Source organism: Strongylocentrotus purpuratus, unplaced genomic scaffold, assembly GCF_000002235.5.
Source record: "Strongylocentrotus purpuratus isolate Spur 01 unplaced genomic scaffold, Spur_5.0 spur5_scaffold_3, whole genome shotgun sequence".
Lineage (NCBI taxonomy): Eukaryota > Metazoa > Echinodermata > Echinoidea > Camarodonta > Strongylocentrotidae > Strongylocentrotus > Strongylocentrotus purpuratus.
The window spans coordinates 9,828,495-9,853,143 of NW_022145609.1; the positions used below are offsets into that span (position 1 = coordinate 9,828,495).

Genomic DNA, 24,649 nt, shown 5'->3' on the forward strand with positions numbered 1-24,649 from the left:
ATTTTATTGTATCTAGAAAGAAAATCCCTATCTCTTAAATACTAATGTACTCATCCTCACTATCACTATGATATTATCAGTTCAATCATATTCACATGATTGCGATCACCATCTTCACCTCAACATCAATAATACCCTACATTTTCTATTACAGATATCTACCAAAAGTTTGTGGCAAATCTGCACTGGATCATCATCAGAGTTGAGTCTCTTACTCTAATTTTAAGCGATTATAATTTTCTTGATTTATTGTCTCTCACTGTATGGGTTTCCGAAAAGCCCGCTTTCCCATGACCATTTCTGGTCATGCGATTGCATTGTGAAAGAAACTTTGTGGGATCGATCAGAAAAGGTTGATCATCTAGCATATAAGTATTGGTGTGTACTGCAAGAATCTGGAATCAGCAAAATGATAAGAAATTTGGCCCAGTCTTAGTAAAGTTACAAGCAACTGTACACAGAAAGATGTTTATGGGACTATGCGATATCTATCCAGTCCTGATAGATATGATAATTTACCAAATATATCAATTAGTAGGAGGGTTCACGGCAAAATTTGTGTCATCACGTATTAGTCAAAACATATTCTTTCACATGATTGGTAATAAGAGCTTCCATTTCATTTTTTGAGAGGGGGGCATTTCCAAAACTGGTCTATACCTTTAAAATGAGTTGATATCACAAGAAAGATAGTGTGTCTATGCTTACCTTGACCAGAGCAGGTATAACGGTCTGCACTGTCTTGTGGATGATCTGGAAGCTATGACTGTCATCTTGACGCAGTAGGCTCGCTCCCATGAACGTGAAGATTGCCATGATGTTATGCAACACATGCTCCTAAAAAAAAATCAGGAATAGAAATCAAATGAGTTACATATATACTGTTTTGTGTCTCATTAGGTATATATCAGGTAATTAAAATCTCCTCTGAATACACGGTTTATCACTCAATACTGCAATGTTAAAAAAGATGGCCAGTTAAGAAGCAATATGATCATACTGGGTTTCCAATTTAACATATTTGGTGTCTTGTATATTCACTGATTGTAAATACCTCAATGATAGATCAGGGCCATGTTTCATAGAACTTGTAATCAATAATAAATGATAAATTTCTATGACAAATTTTCTCTCATCCAATCAAATGCCAAAATTTCAGCAGCTTGTAACAGTTATTGTAACTTTTTATTTTATGAAACAGGGCCCAATAGTTGTAATATCATCCTATATTCACAATACCACTAGTTGATATGACTTAACCTCTCAGTGAGCAGAACTTTAAATTTCTGAACAATATATCAAACTCAAGTGGAATAGCATGATCTTTATCAAATATACAGTTTTACAAGGTTAACTCTTACAAAGGTAGCCTCTTTAATGCAGATTTTGAGTCCAGCATGTAATGGTTTTTGAGAAAAGGGAAACAATGATGTTAAATAAACTTACAGGGAAGAGTTTGGCAGCAGTAGCCAGTAGAAGCAAAGCATGGTTGTGTGTTTGAGGATTGTCTGAGGTACGAATACACTGCACCACCAACTCAACGCTGAACTGCTCTTCTGTTATAAGCGGCCCTGAAAAATTGCAAAGGATTGAAAAAAGGGGGTATTTCATATTCAATTAAATTAGTACAAGCAGTATGATTACAGGTGAAATTTTCCATGGAATATTAATTTTTTTTTTTTTAAAGTGCAGCCCCAAAACATGTCCACTATTGTTGAAACACAGGATGCATAAAAATGATTAGATCACTGCCTTTATTTTTCCAAATAAGAATTGAGATTATACATCGCACTAATTTGGCCGAAACAGCCACACATGGCAAACAAGTAAAGACTGAGCATGAAATGTACTATACAATCAGAAAATTGCACAAGAGCTAGTAACATCTGGCTCAAGATTAAAATTGTTTCCACGGAGCCAGACAAGCACACAGTAATCTTAGTTTGCATGGCATCGACAGGTCCTGTAGCCCTCAGCAGACAACAAATGTGGAATGTACATTTAAGACTTGTTGATTGATGCCTGAGCTTGTCTTCAAATATACATGAAGACAGCTAAATTATGAAATTGAGGGAAACTAAACAAGCCATAACCAAACAAAAATCAATATTATGTATGATTATTATTTTTTAATTATTTAAACCTACATGTATTTGTGGCTTAAACCCAGTAAATAAGATCGATTAATCGATCTGTTTTGAAAAAAAAGTCAGAACAAATCTTTCTGACTTTTTTTCAGATTATTTCAGACTTGTTTTTCAATACAGATCGATCAATCGATCTTATTTACTGAGTGTTAGCCACAAATATGTTTAAATAATTGAAATTTCTCCCAGGAAGCATTACATTTATAAAAGATTATTATTTTGTCATCACCAAAATGTATCCATATATTGTATCCTATTGATGTTCTTTGTAAACTACTGTATGTCTAAGCCTTTATTTTACATGTGAGTGAAACATATGTCCATATTAAACTTAGTTTGGACAAATAAATACATTTTATGAATTAAATGGTAGTTGCTTTGGTTTGTAATCTTAAAATTTACAATTTCAGACATGAACAAAATACAGTGTAGAGATCATACAGTCAAACCTGCTTTAGTGACCATCTGTCCACAAAGACCGCCTGCCTACAAGGACCACATTTTTTGTTTCCCTTGAAAATAGTTTCTCAATGAAACATGTACTAAAGGAACCTGTCTACAAAGACCACTTTTTGTGTTTCCCTTGGTCGGTCGCTATAGACAGGTTTGACTGTACAGTGAAGAGATCATACCTGCTTCTTCTTCTGCGTCTGTATCGCCCAGATGATCACAGATGTTGAGGATGGTGGTGAGAAGGAGTTGCTTGATGTATTCAGTAGATCCCTGATCAGTGGCGGGTAGCTCAAGGCACCTACAAGCAGCAATGTTAAAAAGAAGAGTATAAATGTAAGAAATGCATGAGAGGTCTTATGCACTTTATTTCCATGACTCTCCATGTCTTTGGAAGATTTGTTGTCATCTTTCCATGACTTTCCAGGGCCCCATTTCACAAGTGACATATGACAGTTTTTGTTATAAGCTAGTGAAATCTTTGCTTCTGATTGGTTATCAGCAGATTTGTCACTGTATTTTGTTATTTGTCATCAGCAGCTACTCTCTCTCTCTCTCTCTCATTCGCAATAATGGCCCCTATAGATAAATTCTGAATGTACAGTCAAACCTGTCTTAGCGGTAAAAGCCACCTGTATGTAGGGGTCACCTCTATTGCTTCTCAAAAGGAAGAAATGTGCGTTGTTGGACCTGTCTAGAAAGGCTACATGTCTGCATAAGCAAGTTTTTCCTGTTTCCCTTGGGTGGTCTTTATAGACAGGTTAGAGGAGGCGCGGTAGCTCAGTTGGTAGAGCAGTCTTATAATCCAGCAACCCGGGTTCGAAACCAAGGCAATGCGCTTGTGCCCTTTTGTAAAGCATTAATCCTCATTACTAGGTCCCTCGGAGAGGACCTAAAGCCGTCGGTCCTCTGGTTGCTTACTACCAAGCATTTATGCTTTCTTAGCAGTCAGGTAAAATAATCACCACTACTACTACTGAATGAATATGCAATAATAACTTACAGGCTGAGGATGGTGAAGAGCGTGGGTACGATAGTATGCCTGCCCTCCATCTTCCCTAGTTTCCTCTGCTGTAGATTCTCCAAGATAGTCATGACCCTCTGCCACACCCGGCCCTCGCTTGTTGCGGCCTGCGACGACGGATCGTCCACATTGGTCGTCTTCTGCTTTTGCCTGAAAATCAAATCAAAGAATGGGGGTTTCGAGAATCATTAACTGTTGACTAATTGCTAACCAGTCTAACCACTTTCATGTGAGAGTTGCAAATCACATCCAAGGATTTGAATGTTGTACCACATGTTAACCCACTACCTACGGGAACCGCAGACCTGCCAACCTGTGGAGTTCAAAAACTGTATTCTTTATTCCCAAAAGTTGTATTTTACTGACAAAAGTTGTATTTTTAAAAATAAACACGGACTCTTACGCGGATGCCTCTTACAGTTCCTACATACAGGAAGAATTTTTGTATGGATCATTGGTTGAATATGCCTGATTTTGTCACGACTGTTGAGTTCGATGAACCAATGAACATCCCCAAATTGCTGATGTGAGATGCTTGTAGGATACTTTACAGGACAGAATGGGCATTTTGCCATTGAAAATGGCACACACACTGATATATATATATATATATATTTTTTTTTTTGAAAATCATATTTTATTAAGGAAAATCGTACTGTCGTATTTGCTTCTAAAAATCATACAAAATATGACTAAATCGTACAGGTTGGCAGGTCTGGAACCGAGTAGTCCCTGTATTAAGCCTATAAGAATTTGAGAATTTAGTAGTCTACGAGTTAAGATTTAAATTAGAGTTAATTTCTTGCTGTTTCAACATTTCATACACAACTTTTATGAACTTCACAATGAAACAGAGAATTAAAATGCTGAATAAAAAATGTTTGTAATATTCAATAATAATTTTGTAAACTAAGTGGAATAGTAGGGGTTGCATAATAGAGTTTAACTTTTTGAATGTGTTTACAAGCTTTTGAAGAATCATACTCTGCATTTATGAATGTTTTCTGTAAAAACTGTCCTACATTTACAAACAAATGGTAACTATGAAATTGACAAATATGAACTATGGGGCAGAAAGATACAGCAAAGTAGGATATAAATTTCATTATACTTGTACCAAAATAAAATGATTGATTTACCTCACTCTTCTGGCATCCTTGACACTCTTCGGTTTCTGACCTGCCGTTATCTGCGTGAGCTCTTTCACAACCTGTGCTGCAGTCAGTGGAAGCTGAATGCCAAACAAAAGTATGCATTTAATTCTTATCACGTGTTTATGTTGCTCAAATTTACTTTGTCTGATTAAACTGAATCAGTATTGCATCATCAGTCTCTTACAAATGAAACAATTTCCTTTTACTACAATACATCTTAAAGCCCCACTGCACTACTTATAGCTACCTGCGCCCTCTAACAAACAAACAATACCTAATCAGTGCCTGTTGGTCCCCCATGATCCTCTTTTTCTTGTGTTGATTGAGAGCTGATTTGATGAGATAACCATCTGTCAGTGACCTTGCAGGGAGGTCTAATCCCCCTGGCCAATCTAGTACAGACAGGCTTTAATACAAGTTTTTCATGTAACACACTCTCTCTCTTAACTTCTAATTCTCTCTTGAATTCTAATTCTTTCTTACTGACCTTCTTAAAAACCTTAGCCAGATGATTAGCTGTAGCTGAATTGTGTGTGTCCACCTGCAGGTCAATCAGTCTGGCCAGTACTGACTGCTGGACATCGGCTGTAGGAAGGGCTGTGAAGAATGCTCCAGTCATCTGCAAAGAAAATGTTGATATTATTCAATGATTTGCAAAAGAGCAATTCTCACTCAAGGTGATTTAGGCAGGCATATTGTCTGACCTTGTACCAAAGGATAATAAGACAATATTAACAACTGATGGAAGATAATTTTGACATGTTATTGCTACAGTACACTGCCCATCTATCCCTGTCAAAGTTCATAATAGTTTAAGATGTTTTAAACAAATGATACAGACCCCCCCCCCCTCAAAAAAAAAAAAACAGAAAAAAGAAATCACATTACATGCAAATGATTTGCAAATGGGTGCAAACAAAATATACACATGCACACAACAAAGGCCCCCTAAAAGTACTCTGTAATCTGTGTGCTGTAATACATCAATTTTTACATGCACTTAGCTGATATCATGTCATGTCTGGATGCGTTTTCAAGAGTAGACTTCAGGGAAACAGGTCTAGCATTAGAAAGGCAACAGAGGAGTCAGTAATTGACCAACACACCTGTTTAAAAGCCATCTCTGATGGAGAAGCCAATCCTCCGCAGACCGGCTTCTCCCGACTCAGCACCTCCAGTAGGAGGTCTAGACTCTTCTGCTCAGACATCAGGTGAGCCGTCTGAGGGGTCAGGTGACTCAGGATACACTGCAAGCTGTGCGTCTGGTCAACACTGAGGGAGCCCTCCTCGACGAAGGCCTGGACTAGGAGGTCTTGGAGAAGGTCCAGAAGCGATGATAGCACAATCTGTAAAGCAGGGAGAAGGGTATTATTATACCGGAAGTCACAACAAATAGTATTGCAGGGAAATCGCGGAGGGGGTTAATTAATAGAAATCCCACCGCTGCCACCATTGTAGCAAAATCATCCCAATCGCTATATATAACTTTTCTCCTGCCACCAGTGTAGCGAAATCATCCCAATCGCTATATATAACTTTTCTCCTGCCACCAGTGTAGCGAAATCATCCCAATCGCTATATATAACTTTTCTCCTGCCACTATTGTAGCGAAAACTATTAATATAGGGAATACAATAAAAACAGGTCTTCTTATTATTTTTATATTTTTGGTGGGGGGGGGGCAGTATTACATGATCAGCATTGATTCAACTACATTTAGAATAAGGAAAAGTAAATCAATGCGGAATAGGTGCTTCCTATCAAAGTAATATACACAACCGCTACAGGTTGATATTCATAAATTCAGAAATAAAGTGAATGGCAACCTCATGGTAATCTTGTACCCTGCACATCTTATACATGATCTTACAACATGCAAAAATATAATCAGATATGTAGTAAACAATCTAACTGTAAAATAAAAATTTCCAAGTAAAATCAGCAACTTACTTCTGAATCTACTAGCTCAATGAGCTCAAGAAGTGATCTCTGTGCATGATGTGGAATGCCCTCTTGCTTCACATAGTCTAGGATCCATTCCAAGCATTGCCTTGCCTGTAAGGCAGAAGCTCCTTTCGCATCAGGTTCTGTTTTCTTCTGCTTTGGGAAAGTGACGTCTGGTACTTTGTTGGCCTTCATGAGGGAGTTCCCAAGAGCCTGAATTCATCAAATTGAAATAATAATAGTCACCACAATACCATCCATTAAATACATGCTCGGCTGACTGAATTTTATGATTGTTTCTAAAGAGAATGGGTATTGCTGCAGTTTCCTTATTTTATGGTCATGAACACTTATGAGAGTCAACATTTGAAACAGTGTACTCTTAGGGAGGCAATATGAGCCTTGCTCATATGAAAATGAAATATTTCATGGATATAATTGCATTTGCAGTTCAGATGCTTGTAACAACAGATATATTGATAGTAAAAAATAAAAGTCAGTTCTTTCTACATTCAAAACAAAATACTGATCAATAAAATGTGGCACTGTGCAATTTTATGTATTACTTAAACAACATTGTTTTCAGTAAGTCTGACCCTCATTAAAAAAATAAATTATTTAAAGTTAAACAACAGCTTAATTCTTTTTCTCCCTTGCACACCTGTTTGATATATCCAGAATCTAGTTCAATAGATTCTGTCTTCTTGCGTAGTCGCTGGATGAGCCAATGGTAGGGGCCGGCACTGTCTCCATGGTAACCATCACTGACAGTCTGCAGGCATCCATTCGTCACAGCTCTCACAGGCTCCAGATGACTGGACAGTGCGATCAGTAGACAAGGTAGAACTGCAAGAAGGTGAGAGGCACACAACAAAAGACGATGAATCAATCTTAATTTGAACACGTACATGTCATGTAATAACGCAATGAAATTGAAAACCTGGGACCCGTCTCACAAAGCCTTTTTTCAATGACAAATGACAAAATCAGTGACAAATCTGCTGATAACCAATCAGAAGCAAGGATTTCACTAGCTTATAACAAAAACTGTCATTTGTCACTGATGACAAGTTTTGTGAAATGGGGCCCTATTCTTCACAACATCCCAGGAATTCAATACAAATTTTCACCATTATTTGTCCACCCTTACGTTACAGTTTATGAATTATGGCAAGCTTCATGAAATGAATGAAACAGCGAGGTCTTCTATATTGTTTGCACATATATAGACAACTACACACAGGTTTGCTAGGAGTAACAAAAACAAAGTAAATGTAGATAGAGAGTGTAGAATATGCTAGATGTTTTGCTTCACTAATAAAATTATAGTCATTTCTATAGCACCGTCTATCTATAAATTCTATTCTGAGGCACATTGATTATTACCCCGGCTTTAGCCTAGCTGCCATTACAGCGCTCTAGCATTTCAAGGAATTAATTCCTGCCAGTACCCATTTACCTCACCAGGTCGAGTGTGGCAAATGAAGATAGGACATTTCACTTTCTTAAGCCCCCTGTAACTCCAAATAACTTTGTTAGGTTAGAAAACAGTAAGGATTGTATTAAGAGACACGTTCCCGTAGTCCCAGCATTAATGACACACTGCTCTTGCAAAAGAGTAGCCTGCTTCTTCTTTTATATCTACAAGTTCACACATGACAGTACAAGAAAAGAAATTTTACTATTAACTTACCAAAACTCTCCTTCCCCAAAAGAGAATGGAGTTCGTCTTCCTCCATGGAGCCAAAGATAGCGGAAGCCATGTTGAGACATCGCACTTGAAACAGCGGAGAAGGCTTGAATCCCATTGGCTGAGAGGGTGTCACATGACCGATCCATCCAATGCTGAGCAGCTTGAGGAAACTTGTGGAATCTTTGAACAGATTCTGTAATGAATCAAATGGAAACCAGTGGAATCACATTGGGATAAAAGGTAATAAAACAACTTGAGATATTAATCAATACACGCATTGTCACTCTTGCCATGTTCCATTTGTATATTTTGCAGATAACTACAATAATAATTTTGTTAACCCTGGAAAGCCTCATCAGCATTAATGCTGTTCTACATCAGGGCCCTTACAAAGGAATCAACAGCTACACTGCACCAAGCTTATGAAAGAAATTTTTTAATTTACAAATATCATTTCCATAGTCAAGTATTTTTTCTGAGAATTGTATTACACAGAATATAATGACAAGAATGACGTATTTTGCAATTATCATTGGATAAAAAATGAAAAAGAATTTAATTTGTATGTCAGTGTGCTAGCATTCCTCCACAAAATGAAAATATTATTCATATAGAGAAATGGTCAATAATTATTAGATAACTATACCTTGATGACACTGTGTATAATACTCCTAAATCCTTGCCTGGTCTTGTCCTTCAGATGACACTCAGATGACCCTCGGGTCAAGAGGTCAACAAGCTGGAGCATAAAGGTCACAAACTGACCTCCGACATGACCTGCCTCTGTTCCAGGGACCCACCATTTTGAATCTGTAAAAAAATAGTTTCATAAGATTCCTAGGTACATATTACATGTTATTTCCTTGCATTCCTAGGTGACTAAATATACTAGTGAGTAGCTCACTCCACATCGAATAAACAAATTCTTGGCTGATATCGGTGACATTATTTAAACAGAGTGCTGGTAAAGCAAAAAGTAAGTTCAATGCCTTGCAAAAGGGCACAAACTCATCAACTTGATTTTGAAATAGTAACAACACAACTGCATTAACAACAAAAAAGATTAAAGTACCTTAAAATACATTCTACCCCTCGATCATAAGGTCTAACAATCTTATCAGCTCATGAAAATATGCTAAATAACAACATTTCCTAGATACTCACCAGGTGTTAGGGATGACACGGATGGTGCAAGAGAGAGCACCATGCTTTCCAGTGCCCATACCATGGTCTGTACCTGGGATGAATGAAGGTATACCGTGCCAGCTACACGGTGCTTTCTCTTCAGTGTTAGCAGGGCTGACAGGTGAGTGTGTAGCTGGGGAGGGAGACCTGTAGATGGAACACCTGTTGCCTGGAGGGGGCCATCTTGCTCTCCTCCATTCTCCCCCTGTGAGTTTTACAAATTGTCAGTGAAGATAAGAATATTAAAAGCCTTTTTCTTTTGTGTATTCATCTCTTGCAAAATGCTGTGATATTTTCTTAATTAGTTCCATGAACTCACATAAAGGAAAAATGAGGAGACATATAACAATTGGTTATAGCTTCCTCCACCTAATCATTCTTCCCCCCCCCCTTCTTTAACAACAATCAATGGCAGAATAACAATAACAAGTCAGATTGATACTTGCAAAATAATTATACAAACACACACACACACCTTTGAGCCATTTTCATTTATCTGTATTTACCTGGTAATAAAAGAACAAGTCGTCTACTTGGAGTAAAAAGGACTTTAAAGCATATATACTTTAACACAGAGTTAATGCCCTTCTGGCTCTGATCTAACAATGTATGAATGAATTATTCAATTATTAGTCAATCCTTCATTTATGAAAATTTACTTCTTTTTAAAATTGTAAATATAAAGTGTTACAAGTAGTAACACCATACGACATACCTGCTCCATCCTGATTAGTTCAATGTTCTTATGACAAGTCTTCAATGTATCTACTTCCAGCACTGCAAGAAGTTTCCTGGCCATGTAGAGCTTGGATTCATTGTCATGAATGTGTTGCAGGGCTCGTAGGAGGACGGTGGTTACAATCAGCCTGTAAGCCTCAGGTTTGGATGTGGCGTCCAGATGAGAGAGCAGAGATGAAACCTGGGCAAAGGCAACAGTTTATTCAATAAGCCAACAGGAAATTGAACCTTCCGTATTCATTTTTTTTGATCAACAAATCAAAGTCTTAACAGTGATAGAAAAACTATATGGACCTGGGGATGTCCAAGAAATTGTATGATGTAAATATTGGCTTATCAAGTATTATTTCAAATAAAAGAAAGTGTAACATACATAGTACATGTGTGCAATAAAAGATGATGGAAGCAAAACACAATTTGCTACATATCCCAAGATATGAAGGTTTGACAACTTACACTATGAGTTCTTTCTTGATGACAAAAGCTTTCATTTTGCTAAGATGTGTTTTGAAAAGGAAATCAATTTTTTATTGGAGAAGATACCGTAAAACTAAAATCTTGTTTGAACACCAGTCTTCCTACTCAAGCATGTCACCAATTGACCTGCAAGGAAACATCTTAATTCATCAATCAAAAATAAATATTTTGACCTCTTAAAAGCCTCTCTGCACTAGTTTGGCCATGAGTAATTAGACCTCCCTGCATGGTCACTGACAGGTGGTTATCTCATCAAATCAGCTCTCAATTAACATAAGAAAAAGGTGATCATGGGGGACCAACGGGTACCGCTTAGGCATTGTTTGCTATATAGAGGGCGCAAGTAGCTACAAGTAGTGCAGTCCCGCTTTAAGAGTGTGGATGCAATCTTGATCCTGTAAAGGCTAAGAGTGGGATGAGACTTTCATGAAAAGACACTCACCATCTTGTCCATATCTTCTTGCTTCATGGCAGCCATGTTCTTGCCCAAAAGATCTAAAATCTTGGTGGTTGTCTGCCTTTCATTCGCTGTTTTTTTGGATGACAAGGCTATGGGATATGGGAATAAGAAAGAACAATCTTATAAAACGGTGCCATTGATTAAATATTGGGATCATATCATACATTACAATCATTTTTTTTTTTTTTTTAAACATTCAGATTATACTATCTCCTATTTGAAAAATAAATCTTACTCCTCTTAAACCATCAAAAGGGAATTTGTTCTTCCAATGGATTTTTCTTGTTTAAATTTCCAGCTTTTAGTGTCTCTTTGGGGTCAATATAATACTTAATCAAAGATACATTCATGTATTCTAACTTCTTAAATGTCTATATGGTGATTATCATTTCTATTCTGCTAAATTCTTTCAAATTTTCTTTCAAAATCCAGAGTAAAATCCGTAGTATGGATACTAATATCAATATCCATTAGCATCAACCACTGTCTGTAATGCAAGACGAATGGCAACAAATCAAAATGATCACAAATTCAAAGCCCCTCTGCACTAGTTTGGCCAGGAGGGATTAGACCTCCCTGAATGGTCACTGACAGGTGGTTATCTCATTAAATCAGCTCTCAATTAACATAAGAAAAAGGGGACCATGGGGGACCAGCTGTCACCGATTAGGCATTGTTTGATATATAGCGATCCCAAGCAGCTATAAATAGTGCAGTGGGGCTTTAACACAAATACAAAGTCTATATTTATCCACAGAAAGAAATAACAATGTGTATAATTGTAACTCACCAGATTTTAAGCCTTTCATTAGTGGATGACTAGTGACCATGTGGGATCTAGCAATTGCAGCTCGAAGCTCCAACTCCAAGCTAGAGTTTGCTTGGGTGGTTAGGAAGATGTGTGGTATCGTCATGGCAACCGCATCATCTACCAGGTGAGGGGCCTTGGAGATGAAGGTTTGGCTGGTGATGATCTTGATTGCTCCTTTGACCATGTTGCCCCTAATAATAAAAATGATGATAAATCCATCTATATAACACTCGTACACACATTAAACAGTTTCCCATCAATTTACAGACATTAATCAAATCAGCTTAAAGCCCGCCTGTACTCGTTTGGCCGGGGGATTAGAGCACCCAGCATGGTCATTGACAGGTTGCTATCTCATCAACTCATCTCTCAATTTACATAAGAAAACTAGATGGAACTTCGACTGCGCGCAATCGAAAATGATGCCTCCGTCATAGAGCAATTTTACAAACCAAAACAGAAGAAATTTTTCGAATTCAAGTTCAATTGTAATCCATTAACAGGTTCTCAGAATATTGTGATTACAAGCTATTTTTGCATACATAATGAGCCCATGACCTTTGACCTTGTGACCCCTACATCTAATCAGTTCATCGGCTCTGCAAGTAACATACATGACCTAAGTTTGGCAGCAATCCATCAATCGGTTCTTCAGATAACGCGATCACAAGCTCGTTTTGCATACATAATGAGCCCTGTGGCCTTTGACCTTTGACATCGTGACCTCAAAATCTAATCAGTTTTTCAGCTTTGCAAGTAACATACATGACCTAAGTTTGGCAGCAATCCATCAATCGGTTCTTCAGATAACGCGATCACGAGCTCGTTTGCATACATAACGAGCCCTGTGACCTTTGACCTTTGACCTCGTGACCCCAAAATCTAATCAGTTCATCGGCTCTACTAGATACATACATGACCAAAGTTTGGCAGGAATCCATCAACCAGTTCTTCAGATAACGCGATCACGAGCTCGTTTTGCATACATAATGAGCCCTGTGACCTTTGACCTTTGACCTCGTAACCCCAAAATCTAATCAGTTCATCGGCTCTACAAGATACATACATGACTAAACTTTGGCAGGAATCCATCAACCAGTTCTTCAGATAACGCGATCACGAGAACGGGACGTACATATGTACAGACGTACGTACGTACGTACGGACGGACAACCCGAAAACATAATGCCTCCGGCTACTTCGTAACGGAGGCATAAAGATGATCATGGGGGACCAACGGGCACTGCTTAGTCATTGTTTTCTACATAGAGGGAGCAAGTAGCTACAAGTAGTACAGTGGGGTTTTAAATTAACAGAAATTCATGATCATCGTTGCGTAGATGAATTTTGAGAACCTGGTTATAAACATCCAATGAAGAAGAAATGTAGAATGAAGAAACAGATATAATGATTTTTCATTTCATTCTCATCTGAAGTCTCTAAAAGAGTCATAAGAAATCAGAGAAAAGACTTGTATCAAGAAATCCAACCTTTTCTTCAAAGAATCCTTATCCTTTGATTGTCTGTATACAAAGCATCACAGAAAGGCATCATTGTACTGCGATAGAGAAGAGAAACATGTTTGGAATCCTACACCTGAGTTGATGTCATATGAATTTTTACTTACCAATCATCACCATGCCTCTTCTTCCTTTTGTTGAGGAGTTTCTGGAGAGCTGCTAACACTGGATCCGCAGGGAGCAACTCACAAAGGCACTGAAATAGAAAGCAATGATAATAATCTATGACTAGGTGTAAAACATGCACTACATACAGCAATGATTCAAAACTTGTATCACAACATTTAAACAAAAATTATATTCAATATTTATATCCTATTTGGTCATTTGTTTGTCACTGGTATATTTTTACAAAGAATGATTTACAAATAAAGTCAAACCTTCAATAACAAGCACCTGTATAATAAGACCACCTGTCTGTATAGACAGCACTTCTAATTTCTCAAGATTGATTTACATTGACAAATATATGAAGGAACCACTTTTCGTTGCTTCTCTTGGGTGGTTTTTAGTTACATATATATACAGGTTTTACTGAGGAAATTAATCACAACAATTATTTATTATTATTTGCTCAAACATTTACAACATAAAAGAATGATAACTAATATACTAGAAGCTGATCTTATTCAAGCAGGATGAGTTAGAAGCAGATCAGATGGGGAGTAAAAGAAGTCTAACAGTGATAAGAGGAGTGCATAAGTACCACAGAGGTAGAGGAAAGAGGAGGATATAAGAAATCAGAGGTAGGGAAAGGAAGAGAGTCACATGGTGCATACCGAAGTTGAAATTGTAAGCCTTTTCTGAAGAGAAGTTTGAAGTTTGAGTTTCTTTCTTACCTCATCAATCTGCAGGACAGCACCTACTACAGAGAGGGAATCATCTTGTAGTCTCTGAAGCAGACTCTCCTGGAAAAATGGCTCTAACTCTCCTCCCTTTGAGAGAGAGAGAGAGAGAGAGAGAGAGAGAGAGAGAGAGGGGGGGGGGGGGGGGGGAGGAATTAAACAAAAACTTGAAAACAGCATATATGACTACATGTTTATTGAATACTGATTATATTAGGCTAATGATTATCTTGAATAGCATTAACATTCAAGTTTATGTGGTTTAATTTTTTATTTTTTTTAACAATATCACAAAATAAAAAAAATATATGGTGAAGAGCCCACTTCAGGGGTATTTACATAATGCCACTGTTCTTGCATGGAGTACTGTAACTATTGACTAATACTAATATCATTGTAAAATATATTTGTAGGCGTACAATGGGTACCCAGAAGAATGAAATTCCTTGCATGCTTGAGCGCCTTTTCATTGTAACTTTTCATGGTAACTTTGCTAAAGATAGGAGAACAGTATTAATACTGATGAGGCTACCCTGGGTAAACAAGACATATTATTATTATTGTCATTTAAAAATTATCATTACATTATCATTAAATATTCATAATGATCCTCAAACTTTCCTCAAATGTATTGCTTAGAATCCTTTATACATGTGGATTGCATATTTTCTAGATGAAGAGTATCCCAAAGATATAGTGTCAGAATACAAAAATCTCACAACAAGAGAACAGTCTCAAAATGAATAACTGGTATCAACCACTTGACTGTGGACCACGTACATGTACGTGGTCTCGCTCTCGCATGCCTGTGAATACCACGTACATGTACATGCTTAGGGCATTGCACTTTCAAGACCGTAGCACTGCACACTGCCTAACCCTAAGTTGTGTAATGAGCACTGCAATGTTATACAGGTCTTGAACAGTAGATGGCGCTCTTTCAAAAAAAAGCTGGCCTTTTCGTATACAGCGTACATTTTTTGAACAGTACAAAAATGCTGTAGCACAGGGGTTATAAACGCGTTTTAAGCCGATAGCATTCAAGTGGTTTAAAGACAGCTACATACCTGTTGAATGAGATTGTGGATGTGATTGACGGCCATTCTTCTCACATCTGGATTGGCATGGTTGAGACTCAATACCAGGCTTGTGTTAGCTTCAGGGAGAAGCTGGCAAGAGATTGAAAATGAAATGTTAAATCATACTGCTTATTGAAATGCTATCAAAATTTAAATCTTTTTTGCTGTGATTTTTTCATAAGGGGACTATCTTTACATTATACCCTCGATTCCATGTTTGACGATTTGCATCTGTGCAGTATTTCTGATTTATATGTGTATATGCTTTTATTGAAATTAAATAAAATAAAATTTGACTTTGAACACTCAAATGAAAAAGACAATAGATCCAAAGTATACTAAACAATAGAGAAAGATAAAAACAAGAGAAATTGAAATATTAAAAATGACTTAAAATTAATTTAAAATTGAGAGGAAATAAAACAGACAGGTAAGAAGAATTCTCAAAATCTCTCCACATAAAAAAAAACCTTTGAAAGCCATCATCAGCAAAACTGAATGCGACATCAAAATCAAATGTATGAACAAACCATACAATAAAAACGACCACCATGATAAAGAGAGCTGAATTTGTGCCCTTTTTCTTTTGAGAATTGCCATTGGTCCTAAAGAATCTGAAAGTCCCATGAATCTAAAACTTTCCCATCTCATACGTATTGCGTGACATCAACGAGAAGAAAAAAACATGAGATATTTTAAAGAGTACATCAGCAAATAAATAAAAAAAGAATTACCTGATGTTTCATGCCTCCTGAATACATAGAGACAAAATCCTGGACATACTGCTGCTTATCTTGATCCTCAACCTCCGCTAGGTAAGACTCAAGAATCAAATCCATTGCTTCAGGAAACCTAGAATTAAAGGCAAAGAAAAAGTAGGATTGAAAAGGTAGTGAACTAAGTTTATGATCACTGATACAAGGTTGAGCAATTTTGAAACAAATTGTATTTATACATGGGTAGATGTGTTGTGGCCTAGTGGATAAGTCACCAAACTGGGAACCACAAGGTACAGGGTTCGAATCCCTGCCAAAATATTATCATGCTGATATTAATTAAAATTTGCCACAATCAACAAGTAAGGTTAATGGGCACCTAGTATTGAAGATGATTCCTTGAAATCCACTGTGTGCTGATGACGGTGGCTGAACCTCAAGCGAAGGCAATAATTTCCATAACTCTTTGGGACTGCAAATGTATGTTATATCATAAGGTGATATACTGTGCACAAGAACAGAATATTATTATGAACACAAACTTTATATTACCTCCTTTCCAAGCTCTGCACTACAGGGGCGATCTTCTCTCTGAGGTCTCTCCTGCGTTCGTCATCGAGGCCATCGGTACATGCAGACACATACCCATGGAGAAGACACCTATTAACCCAATGGGGAAATATAGAAATGTTGAAATAATGATGAAATAAAACAAACGACAAAAATAGATTTTATAGAAGACATTTCTCTGAATGATTTTTATATCTGTTTGACCGTTCCTACTCTGACCCTTTCACACCATCTAACCGCTTTTCCTCTCCCCTCCATCCCTCCCACTTCTCTTCTCTTCTCTTTCCTTTTCTTCCACTTTGCTTTATTATTAATAGTGGCTCTTAACAAATAGGTTCTTAGAATTTTTTTTACTTCAAATGGTCCTGCCCTTGTCAGCCCGAAATCTCATGACAGAGAATAACCCTAATGACTTGCCAAACACAAAGACGTAATTACATCTACAATAGATTTCAAACAAATAATACCAACTACATGTACATGGAAATTTTCATTTCAAAATGCATTTTCATCACCTTGCAGTGTCAACCACAATGTGGCTCTCAACATGGATCTCTCTCAGAATTCCAGTCAGGGAGGCTATCAGATCCAGCTCCTTGCACCCCTCTGGAAATTCAATGTCCTCACTGACTTCTGCATTGATAGCTGCGGTAGTCAGGTGAGGGAGCAGGGCAGCGAGCAGAGGGGTGATGTTGTGTGACTTAGACAGCTGGGCGAGGGAGATCAAGACCTTCGGCAAGGCACAGATCTGGAACATCACTCTGAAAGAGATTACACATTGTGAACGATATATCAGACCAAGCCATTGGACGATGTACAGAAATTTCCTCTTCAATCAACTGAAATTTCAATTACATTGCCAGATTATCTATGTAATATACACATTTTTTTATACTGTTGCATTATTAAAGCCATCCTTTTCCTTTAAAATGTCCTGAAGAAAGATTGGGGCATTTGAAATCGATATACAAATGACAATTATCTTCAGTACAAATCGTTTGCTTTCATGTCTCTCTACACTCATGGTGTACTTAATACTCCTTGAATTAAGGGTTACCTTTAAAAAATAAAAATAAAATTATATTACCAATTTAGTTGCAAATATGTTTACTCTGCATAAAATATAGATATTTATTCCAAATGGTTATTAAAAGATAAATTACATAACATCTCTCCACTTACTTTCCAGGAAGCTGTTTGATGTTCTGAGTCCTACACAACACTGCTAAGCACCCTAACATCTGCTGGATCATCTCAGCATTCACATGCTAAAAGAGAAAAATAAATGTCTAAAATTAACAAAAAGAGAAGTTCTCTGTCTTTTATCACGGTTTGCTTATTCCCATGACTCCACATTACAAACAACTATAAGGGGATTGTTTTGGGCAAGAGTTAAATAATTAATGTTTTCATTTAACCTTGGGGGCCATTGTGTATAAAGTCATGGTAACAAAGCTGCTCTCCTCCCCCGTCTCTCTCTCTCACAAGGTGCAACTGTAAGCCTACTGTATATCTACATCACCATGCAAGCCCGAACTTATCAGCAGCATCTAAAAGCTGACATTTGTATTAAAGCTCACATAGATAAAGGTAGCAGAGTCGGGAGGCGTTATACAAATTAGTTTTCACCCGTATTGGAACAAATGGTTTTAAAAATCTTTCTTTTATTGACGAACAACTGGTACCACAAACAAACCAATTGCGATGCTGCTATCTCATGAAAATTCAAAGTAGTCCAATAGTTGATTTTTATAACAATTGATGGGCAAGTTTCATCAATAAATAGGCTTCAAACTGAGTAGTAAGCTGATACACATATTTGTTGGTTTTGTCTGGAAGATATTTATGCTGAATGAACATCTAACAAAATAAAATGGCCACTTCATGTCTACTCATATCTTGTTCAAATATCAACCTAACAGTGGCAGACTTTATAAAGAGCCTGTTACCCACCTGGCACATGGCTTCCATGAGTGGCTCCAGGAGCGTGTTCTTGAGCATGGCAGACACACCGAGCTGGCAGACGATCATGTAGGTAGCACCATTATAATCCAGGTAGTCCAGCTTCAGACCTCGTAGGAGGAATGGGAGGATGGAGGCCAAGAAGACTTCCTTGATCGCCCCCGGCGACGAGATGGCCGAGACGACGGTGGCAGCATAGAAGGTGAACATGACGCGGAGAGGAGCGTTGGAGGGTGGGTTAGGGGAACCCCCGGGTAGGACAGTCTTCTTGTGAGCCTAAAATGGAAAGAATATACATAGAGTAAATAAAGTGGTGATACCATGTAACACGATGGACAATAAAGATGAACCTTATGAACCTTATATGTAAAAGATGAAGAATTTTTTTTAGTATTGTAATTGTCAAAGGCAATAGCAGTGTGGCACATCCCACAGTGTAGCTTCAAATGGGTATAAAAATGATTAAACAGTCAACCCTTCGACAATCATCCCTAAACCAACGAATGAGGTGATACTCATGGCTGTGTATAATATATACTCCAGAAATAACAGTTTTATACATATATGTGAGTGTAAAAAAGTGAGTATGTTCAAAATCATACATTTTGAGAGTATCATTAGAGGGATATTTACAAAGAACCATTAGAAAACAATGCCAATTATGACATCAATATATCCCTTCATGTGTCAATAACTTTTTTGTGTACATTAATGATGCATGACAAGCAACTGAGAATTATAAACAATGCACTAAGTCAATAATACAGTCTCCTACTGAACAAATAAAGGTATGATTATGTTTAGACTCGTCATTACCTTGATTGCAAGCAGAGGGAGTTCACAGATGAAATGAAGAAATCCTCTGTCAGAGATGCAGTGGGTTACAAGGGAAAGCCTGGACAAACTCACACCAGGTTTCTGAAAAATGGAAAACGAACAAACATAGTAAACATACAATATCAAGCAATACTGAAAAAGTGTTATCCGTCCTATGTACAACAGCCCTCAGTTAAAGTTAATTTGTGAAGCCTACTAGTAAAAATCTTCAGATGTCTTAATTCTGTCAACCAGCATCACCACAAGAAGGGTAGGCAGAAAGCACATCTTATCTTGATATAAGGTTGATACATGGAAACGGTTCATTACGTGGGAACTAGTAACTCGAGGGCAGGTCCAAAGGATATTGGTACTCAAGGCCAGCCAGATTGCTAGGGCTTAAAGGGGGTGTAGCATGGCAAATACTGGTTCACACTATCTTTTGACAATTCTTTTTGACAATTGCACGTAAACAAATGGACTTGATTAATGGTCAGCGTGCGCTAGCATTTAAGATACAGACCGAAGTTCTCCTCACGCTTCGGTTTCGCGAATGTGGCACATACGTTAATACTGAGGTTGAGTCGTCCGTAGTTGTATACCCCATTTGCCCTGAGTCAGGCCATGGGAAAGACACGGAGTCTCGTCATGCTACAACCCCTTTAATCTACTTTATTTAGTTTACACATCACAACAAAAGGCTGTGAAATACTTACCTGAATACGCTCCAACCAATTCCACTTGCTTTTCTTATTCTTGAGGTTGAGAAGCTGAACAGCTCTGACAAAGATTTTGGTCTCATGGTATGGAAGCACACACATCATCAGGTCATCGGTATTGTACTCCTGGATATGAAACCTTTGAGGTTAAAAAAATGGATTGCAAGAGTACTGGATTAACAAAATACAACTAAAAAACATATTTATAAGACTATTGTACATGATGTAGAAGAATTCTGATCCATGTATGTCAATGAGTCAAGAAATGAGAAAACTTCTAACATGCTTTCAAAAGAAGATGGGAAATTTCATAATGTTAATAATTGTTGTCACTTTGTTGCCTACAGTAGACCCTCTACCCCTTCCAAGTGCCCCTTTCTCTCCCCTCCCAATGTCCCTCTCAATCCCCTTTGTCTGTGGTAATTATTCCCTTAACTAGAATCAAGATCATCATCACATTTCACTTAAATTTGTGCATCAAGGTATCTAACACTATCTAAACAATAGGTTAGGGTTATATTTGTTATAGCTGGAAGTAAAATGTCATATTAACATAGTCAAGTCAATTTTATCAGTACACATTAGTTTATTTAAAAAATATGAAGTAACTGCTGCTCAGAACATTATAAACAAGCATAAGAATTTAAACAGACCTGTAAACTAGCCATTCAATAGCCTTCTGCGCTGGTTTCAGGAGGAAGTAGGGGGAGACAGTCAACAAGAATTGCCTGATCTTCTTGTCTAGTTTATCGTTGATCTCCCTATTCTCAATGGAACGTTCCAGTGACTTGGATGCCTCATCGAATAGAAGACTCTCAAGGTCGTGGAATCGAGGATCGATGCCCTGCAACTCTTGCAAACCATTGACACCTTTTCACAAATATTAAAAAGAAAGAGAACAATGACTGATTGAATATATCTCATCATTTAATAGCTACTATCAAAGGCAAGAGCGTAAAATATGGGAAATCTAGCTCAGGTGGCATACATATACTTTCATCTCTTAGTTCAAGACATAAACATCAGACCAACTGTCTAAAGAGACAACATGTTTTGTTACCATTGAGCAGAGTTTCACTTGACACTTGTATTAACGGAACCTGTAGATACTGCTTTTAAAGTCCACTTTTCTTGTCTCCTTTGAGTGCTCTTTAAATAAATGTTTCACTGTATCATGGATCTGTATCTTGATTTTCATAGCTGCTTCACAAAGTCACCAAATAAACAAATAACATGACACTTTTTAATTATCAAGTAGTTTCATGATTAACACTTATTTTAGGAGCTGATTACACAACGAATATATTTGATGCAAGACTTTGTTTTCCAAGAAGGATAGTGAATTAGTTGGTAAATCTGGGAAGGGACTATATTTGTAGTACCAGGAATTCCTCTCGACCGAAAGGTTAACAATACTTATTTCCAGTGTTTCCACCATAGCTGTTTTCTATACTGGATGACACAAACATTATAGCGGATGAAATAATCAAACAATCAAATTTCAATCAATTTTCAATTTCAAGACTAAAATACTTACCGATGGCATAGAATGTATCTTTGTCTAGTCCTCCAGCCTCGGCAGGGTCAAAGAGTAAGGACTTTCTGTCTTTCCTCTGAGCAGCGACAGCAGCCCTTGCCTCAGGTACAGCCAACCTCTGAAGCTGCTGGGCTAAAGATGTCATGACTGCTTGCTAACCTAGGAAAGAGATTTCAAACATGGATGCTATTGTTATAAATAGGGGCTTGAGTACGTCATCAGTAACAGTTGACAATTCCAATGATCAAAGATTTCACGGTTCTGTGCTTTGTTTTTAAAGAGGGCCTAATATTACTTCATACAGTAGCATAGAGTGAGAGGGATTATAAAAACACAAAGTGAGTTTTGAGAGTGAAAAATGGCGTGATTATGTAAGAACTTAAACTTGAACAAAAACTTGCCTGTGGCTTTGTCTGAGAGAGAGAGCGCGTGGGGCCCTCAGCACCTTGCTCTTCGCCTAGCCCAGGGGCGAACAATCAGGTATTCCTTGTAAATAATTGTCTTTATCTCTTTGTTAGTCTGTATGATTTTCTCTCTCCATATTGCCTTCAGCTATAATCTTAAAATACGCTATAAAGTACGCACCAGATCACACAATTTCACCTTGAAAAATAAAAAAGCTCTACACTGTGGGAGGGGGGGACGCCCCCCTCCCTCGCTGGTATTCCATGTTAACAATTTTCTCTCTCCATATTGCCTTTAGCTATAATGATAATATAATCAGGGGTGATAGTGAGCACTAAAAAAAAAATAGGTTTTTTGTTTTCCCCTCAACCACGCCTCCCCTTGAGTAAAAAAAAAAGAGGATTCGCGGGGAAAAAATGGCATCTAACAACATTTCCCCCCTTTCGAATAAGAAAATTGGGGGAAAAATAGGGCAAAATAGGGAAGAATAGAGAAAATAAGAGGGAAATCTGGAAAATCAGGATAAAATAGGGAAGAAAAAAAAAATTGGTAAAAAAAAAAAAAAAAAAAAAAAAATCTGGATTTTTTTTTTTTTTTTTTTTTTTTAAATCGGGAAGAAAAAAAATCGGAAAAAAATCGGGAAAAATAAAAAAAATCGGGAAACCGATTTAAATCGGGTTTTTATCAGGCCTGTATAATCTATGAAGTATGCACCAGATCACACACAATTTCACCTTGAAAAATGAAAAAGCTCTAGGGGTAGGGTGTCTGATCGCGCACCCAATGTTGTGTGCTAAAACCCTTCCCATAGAGATTGTACGCTTCCCTATGTGGTCTACGTGCATTGCGCGACCATCCAAAATTGGTCAATGATTTTATGAAAAAATTTGAAATTCAAACCTTTATAACAAATGATCCTGAAGGTGAAACTCAATAAATGAGGTGTCATATGAAAGAGCAGGTTTTTCTCCATATTCCCCATCGGGGGCCACCCCCAGAATTCTAAAAATATCTTGGTCAAAATAGCGATTGAAATGTTGTTTGCATCCTAGCTCCAAAATTTGCCACTTTCCTGAGCTGCCGCCCCGCGGCTTAAGCAGGGCTAGACGTAAGGATAATATCCAGATGCTTTTTTTTTTGCTAGCCCCAAGGGATCATTTGTTATAACAGTTTGAAAATACCCTCCCACATTTTTGGAATCAGCTAATTAGGGAGGCGTGAGCTCCGCTCAGTCCAAACCATGGTTACATCGCGTAACATGTGCGCTTATAGTGAATGAAAGTATGGATGGCCGTTCCCACTATAAACCCCGGAAGTGAATACACGTTGTAGTCAATGGCAATATCGCGGAGACATCTCCGCGATATTGCCATTGACTATAACGTGCATTCACTTCCGGGTTTTTTGTGCGACGAACGCTAACCATACTAGTCAATGGCACGTGTCGCGGAGACAGCGTAGCTCAAGCTTGCAAGTCGCGCATTGGCTGAGCAACTTGCGTACGATATGCATACGCTTGCATATCGCGCGATACAGCTGTTTGGCTAAATTTAGCAAAACAACATAACTCTGCGTGTACGTCTTTTTCGTCGATTCTGAGCAAAATGCTATGAATATTTCAGCGTTTTGAAGGGGCTGTATCTTTTGATAGAAACATCGGCGAGACTTGAAATTTGAAATGTATTATTCTGATTACATTTTTAATTCAAATATCAAACAAAAATGGTGAAAAACGATCCCAAATTGAAAATTGAAAAATCGTTCAGACACCCTACTAGGGGTCTAGTCTAGAGGAGGGGGGGGGGGGGGCCGGGGGAAGCCACCTCCCACACCCTCCCCCACTCCCTCTCTGCGCTAGGTCGGGCTTGGTCGCTTCGCTCCCTCGCGCTAACGCTTCTCATATAATCTCACTCTCAACAGCTTTCCAATGTTGGCAGCTCTGCCTTTTCCACCTGTTTTATTGATAGTCCACAATGGCCATGTCTAGATTAGAAGTCTACATGACATTGTTTTCAACGTGTGGGACCAGAGAGAGTCGTCAGTTGAAATTAATATACGAAAATGTCAATATACATACGCATTCCTTCATTATATCCAAGACTGTAATAATAATACATGCAGTAGTAACAAAATTACATTTCAAATAGCAAGATTTAAATAAAAACTTACTCTTTATCGGTGAATAAAGATCGAAGATGACAGTACACAGCACAAGCACATGTTCCGCTAAACTCAGCCGTCTAACAATTCATTGTCAATTTTGAAGTGCAATCACATTGCCAAACTAAGAACTTTAAATATTATTCCACTTTATCTGATCAATTTGAACATTTTGAACTTTAAAATATCTTTTGAACAGCAAAAATGTATTTTTTTGATAAAATTATTCATAAAAAG

General features: G+C 37.7%; 1 protein-coding gene across 1 annotated transcript in view; it reads right to left on the reverse strand.

Annotated features, from left to right (window-relative positions):
* Window positions 1-24,480, reverse strand: part of LOC589888 (HEAT repeat-containing protein 1) — a 39,041-nt gene extending 14,561 nt beyond the window's left edge. Inside the window, exons 1-28 of the mRNA XM_030996728.1 lie at window positions 24,422-24,480; window positions 21,848-22,006; window positions 20,964-21,180; window positions 20,308-20,449; window positions 19,592-19,693; window positions 18,767-19,051; window positions 17,996-18,081; window positions 17,329-17,574; window positions 16,796-16,903; window positions 16,262-16,379; window positions 15,516-15,617; window positions 14,443-14,538; window positions 13,711-13,799; window positions 12,063-12,274; window positions 11,255-11,361; window positions 10,313-10,516; window positions 9,577-9,802; window positions 9,059-9,222; window positions 8,413-8,605; window positions 7,381-7,565; window positions 6,726-6,932; window positions 5,882-6,121; window positions 5,263-5,394; window positions 4,761-4,852; window positions 3,601-3,771; window positions 2,780-2,898; window positions 1,447-1,571; window positions 709-837 (exon numbers count right to left, since the gene is read on the reverse strand). Of these exons, the coding sequence (XP_030852588.1) occupies window positions 709-837; window positions 1,447-1,571; window positions 2,780-2,898; window positions 3,601-3,771; window positions 4,761-4,852; window positions 5,263-5,394; window positions 5,882-6,121; window positions 6,726-6,932; window positions 7,381-7,565; window positions 8,413-8,605; window positions 9,059-9,222; window positions 9,577-9,802; window positions 10,313-10,516; window positions 11,255-11,361; window positions 12,063-12,274; window positions 13,711-13,799; window positions 14,443-14,538; window positions 15,516-15,617; window positions 16,262-16,379; window positions 16,796-16,903; window positions 17,329-17,574; window positions 17,996-18,081; window positions 18,767-19,051; window positions 19,592-19,693; window positions 20,308-20,449; window positions 20,964-21,180; window positions 21,848-21,992 (4,242 nt within the window). The 5' untranslated portion in view covers window positions 21,993-22,006; window positions 24,422-24,480. The remainder of the gene's footprint in view (window positions 1-708; window positions 838-1,446; window positions 1,572-2,779; window positions 2,899-3,600; window positions 3,772-4,760; window positions 4,853-5,262; window positions 5,395-5,881; window positions 6,122-6,725; window positions 6,933-7,380; window positions 7,566-8,412; window positions 8,606-9,058; window positions 9,223-9,576; window positions 9,803-10,312; window positions 10,517-11,254; window positions 11,362-12,062; window positions 12,275-13,710; window positions 13,800-14,442; window positions 14,539-15,515; window positions 15,618-16,261; window positions 16,380-16,795; window positions 16,904-17,328; window positions 17,575-17,995; window positions 18,082-18,766; window positions 19,052-19,591; window positions 19,694-20,307; window positions 20,450-20,963; window positions 21,181-21,847; window positions 22,007-24,421) is intronic.
* Between the last annotated feature and the right edge of the window lie 169 nt (window positions 24,481-24,649).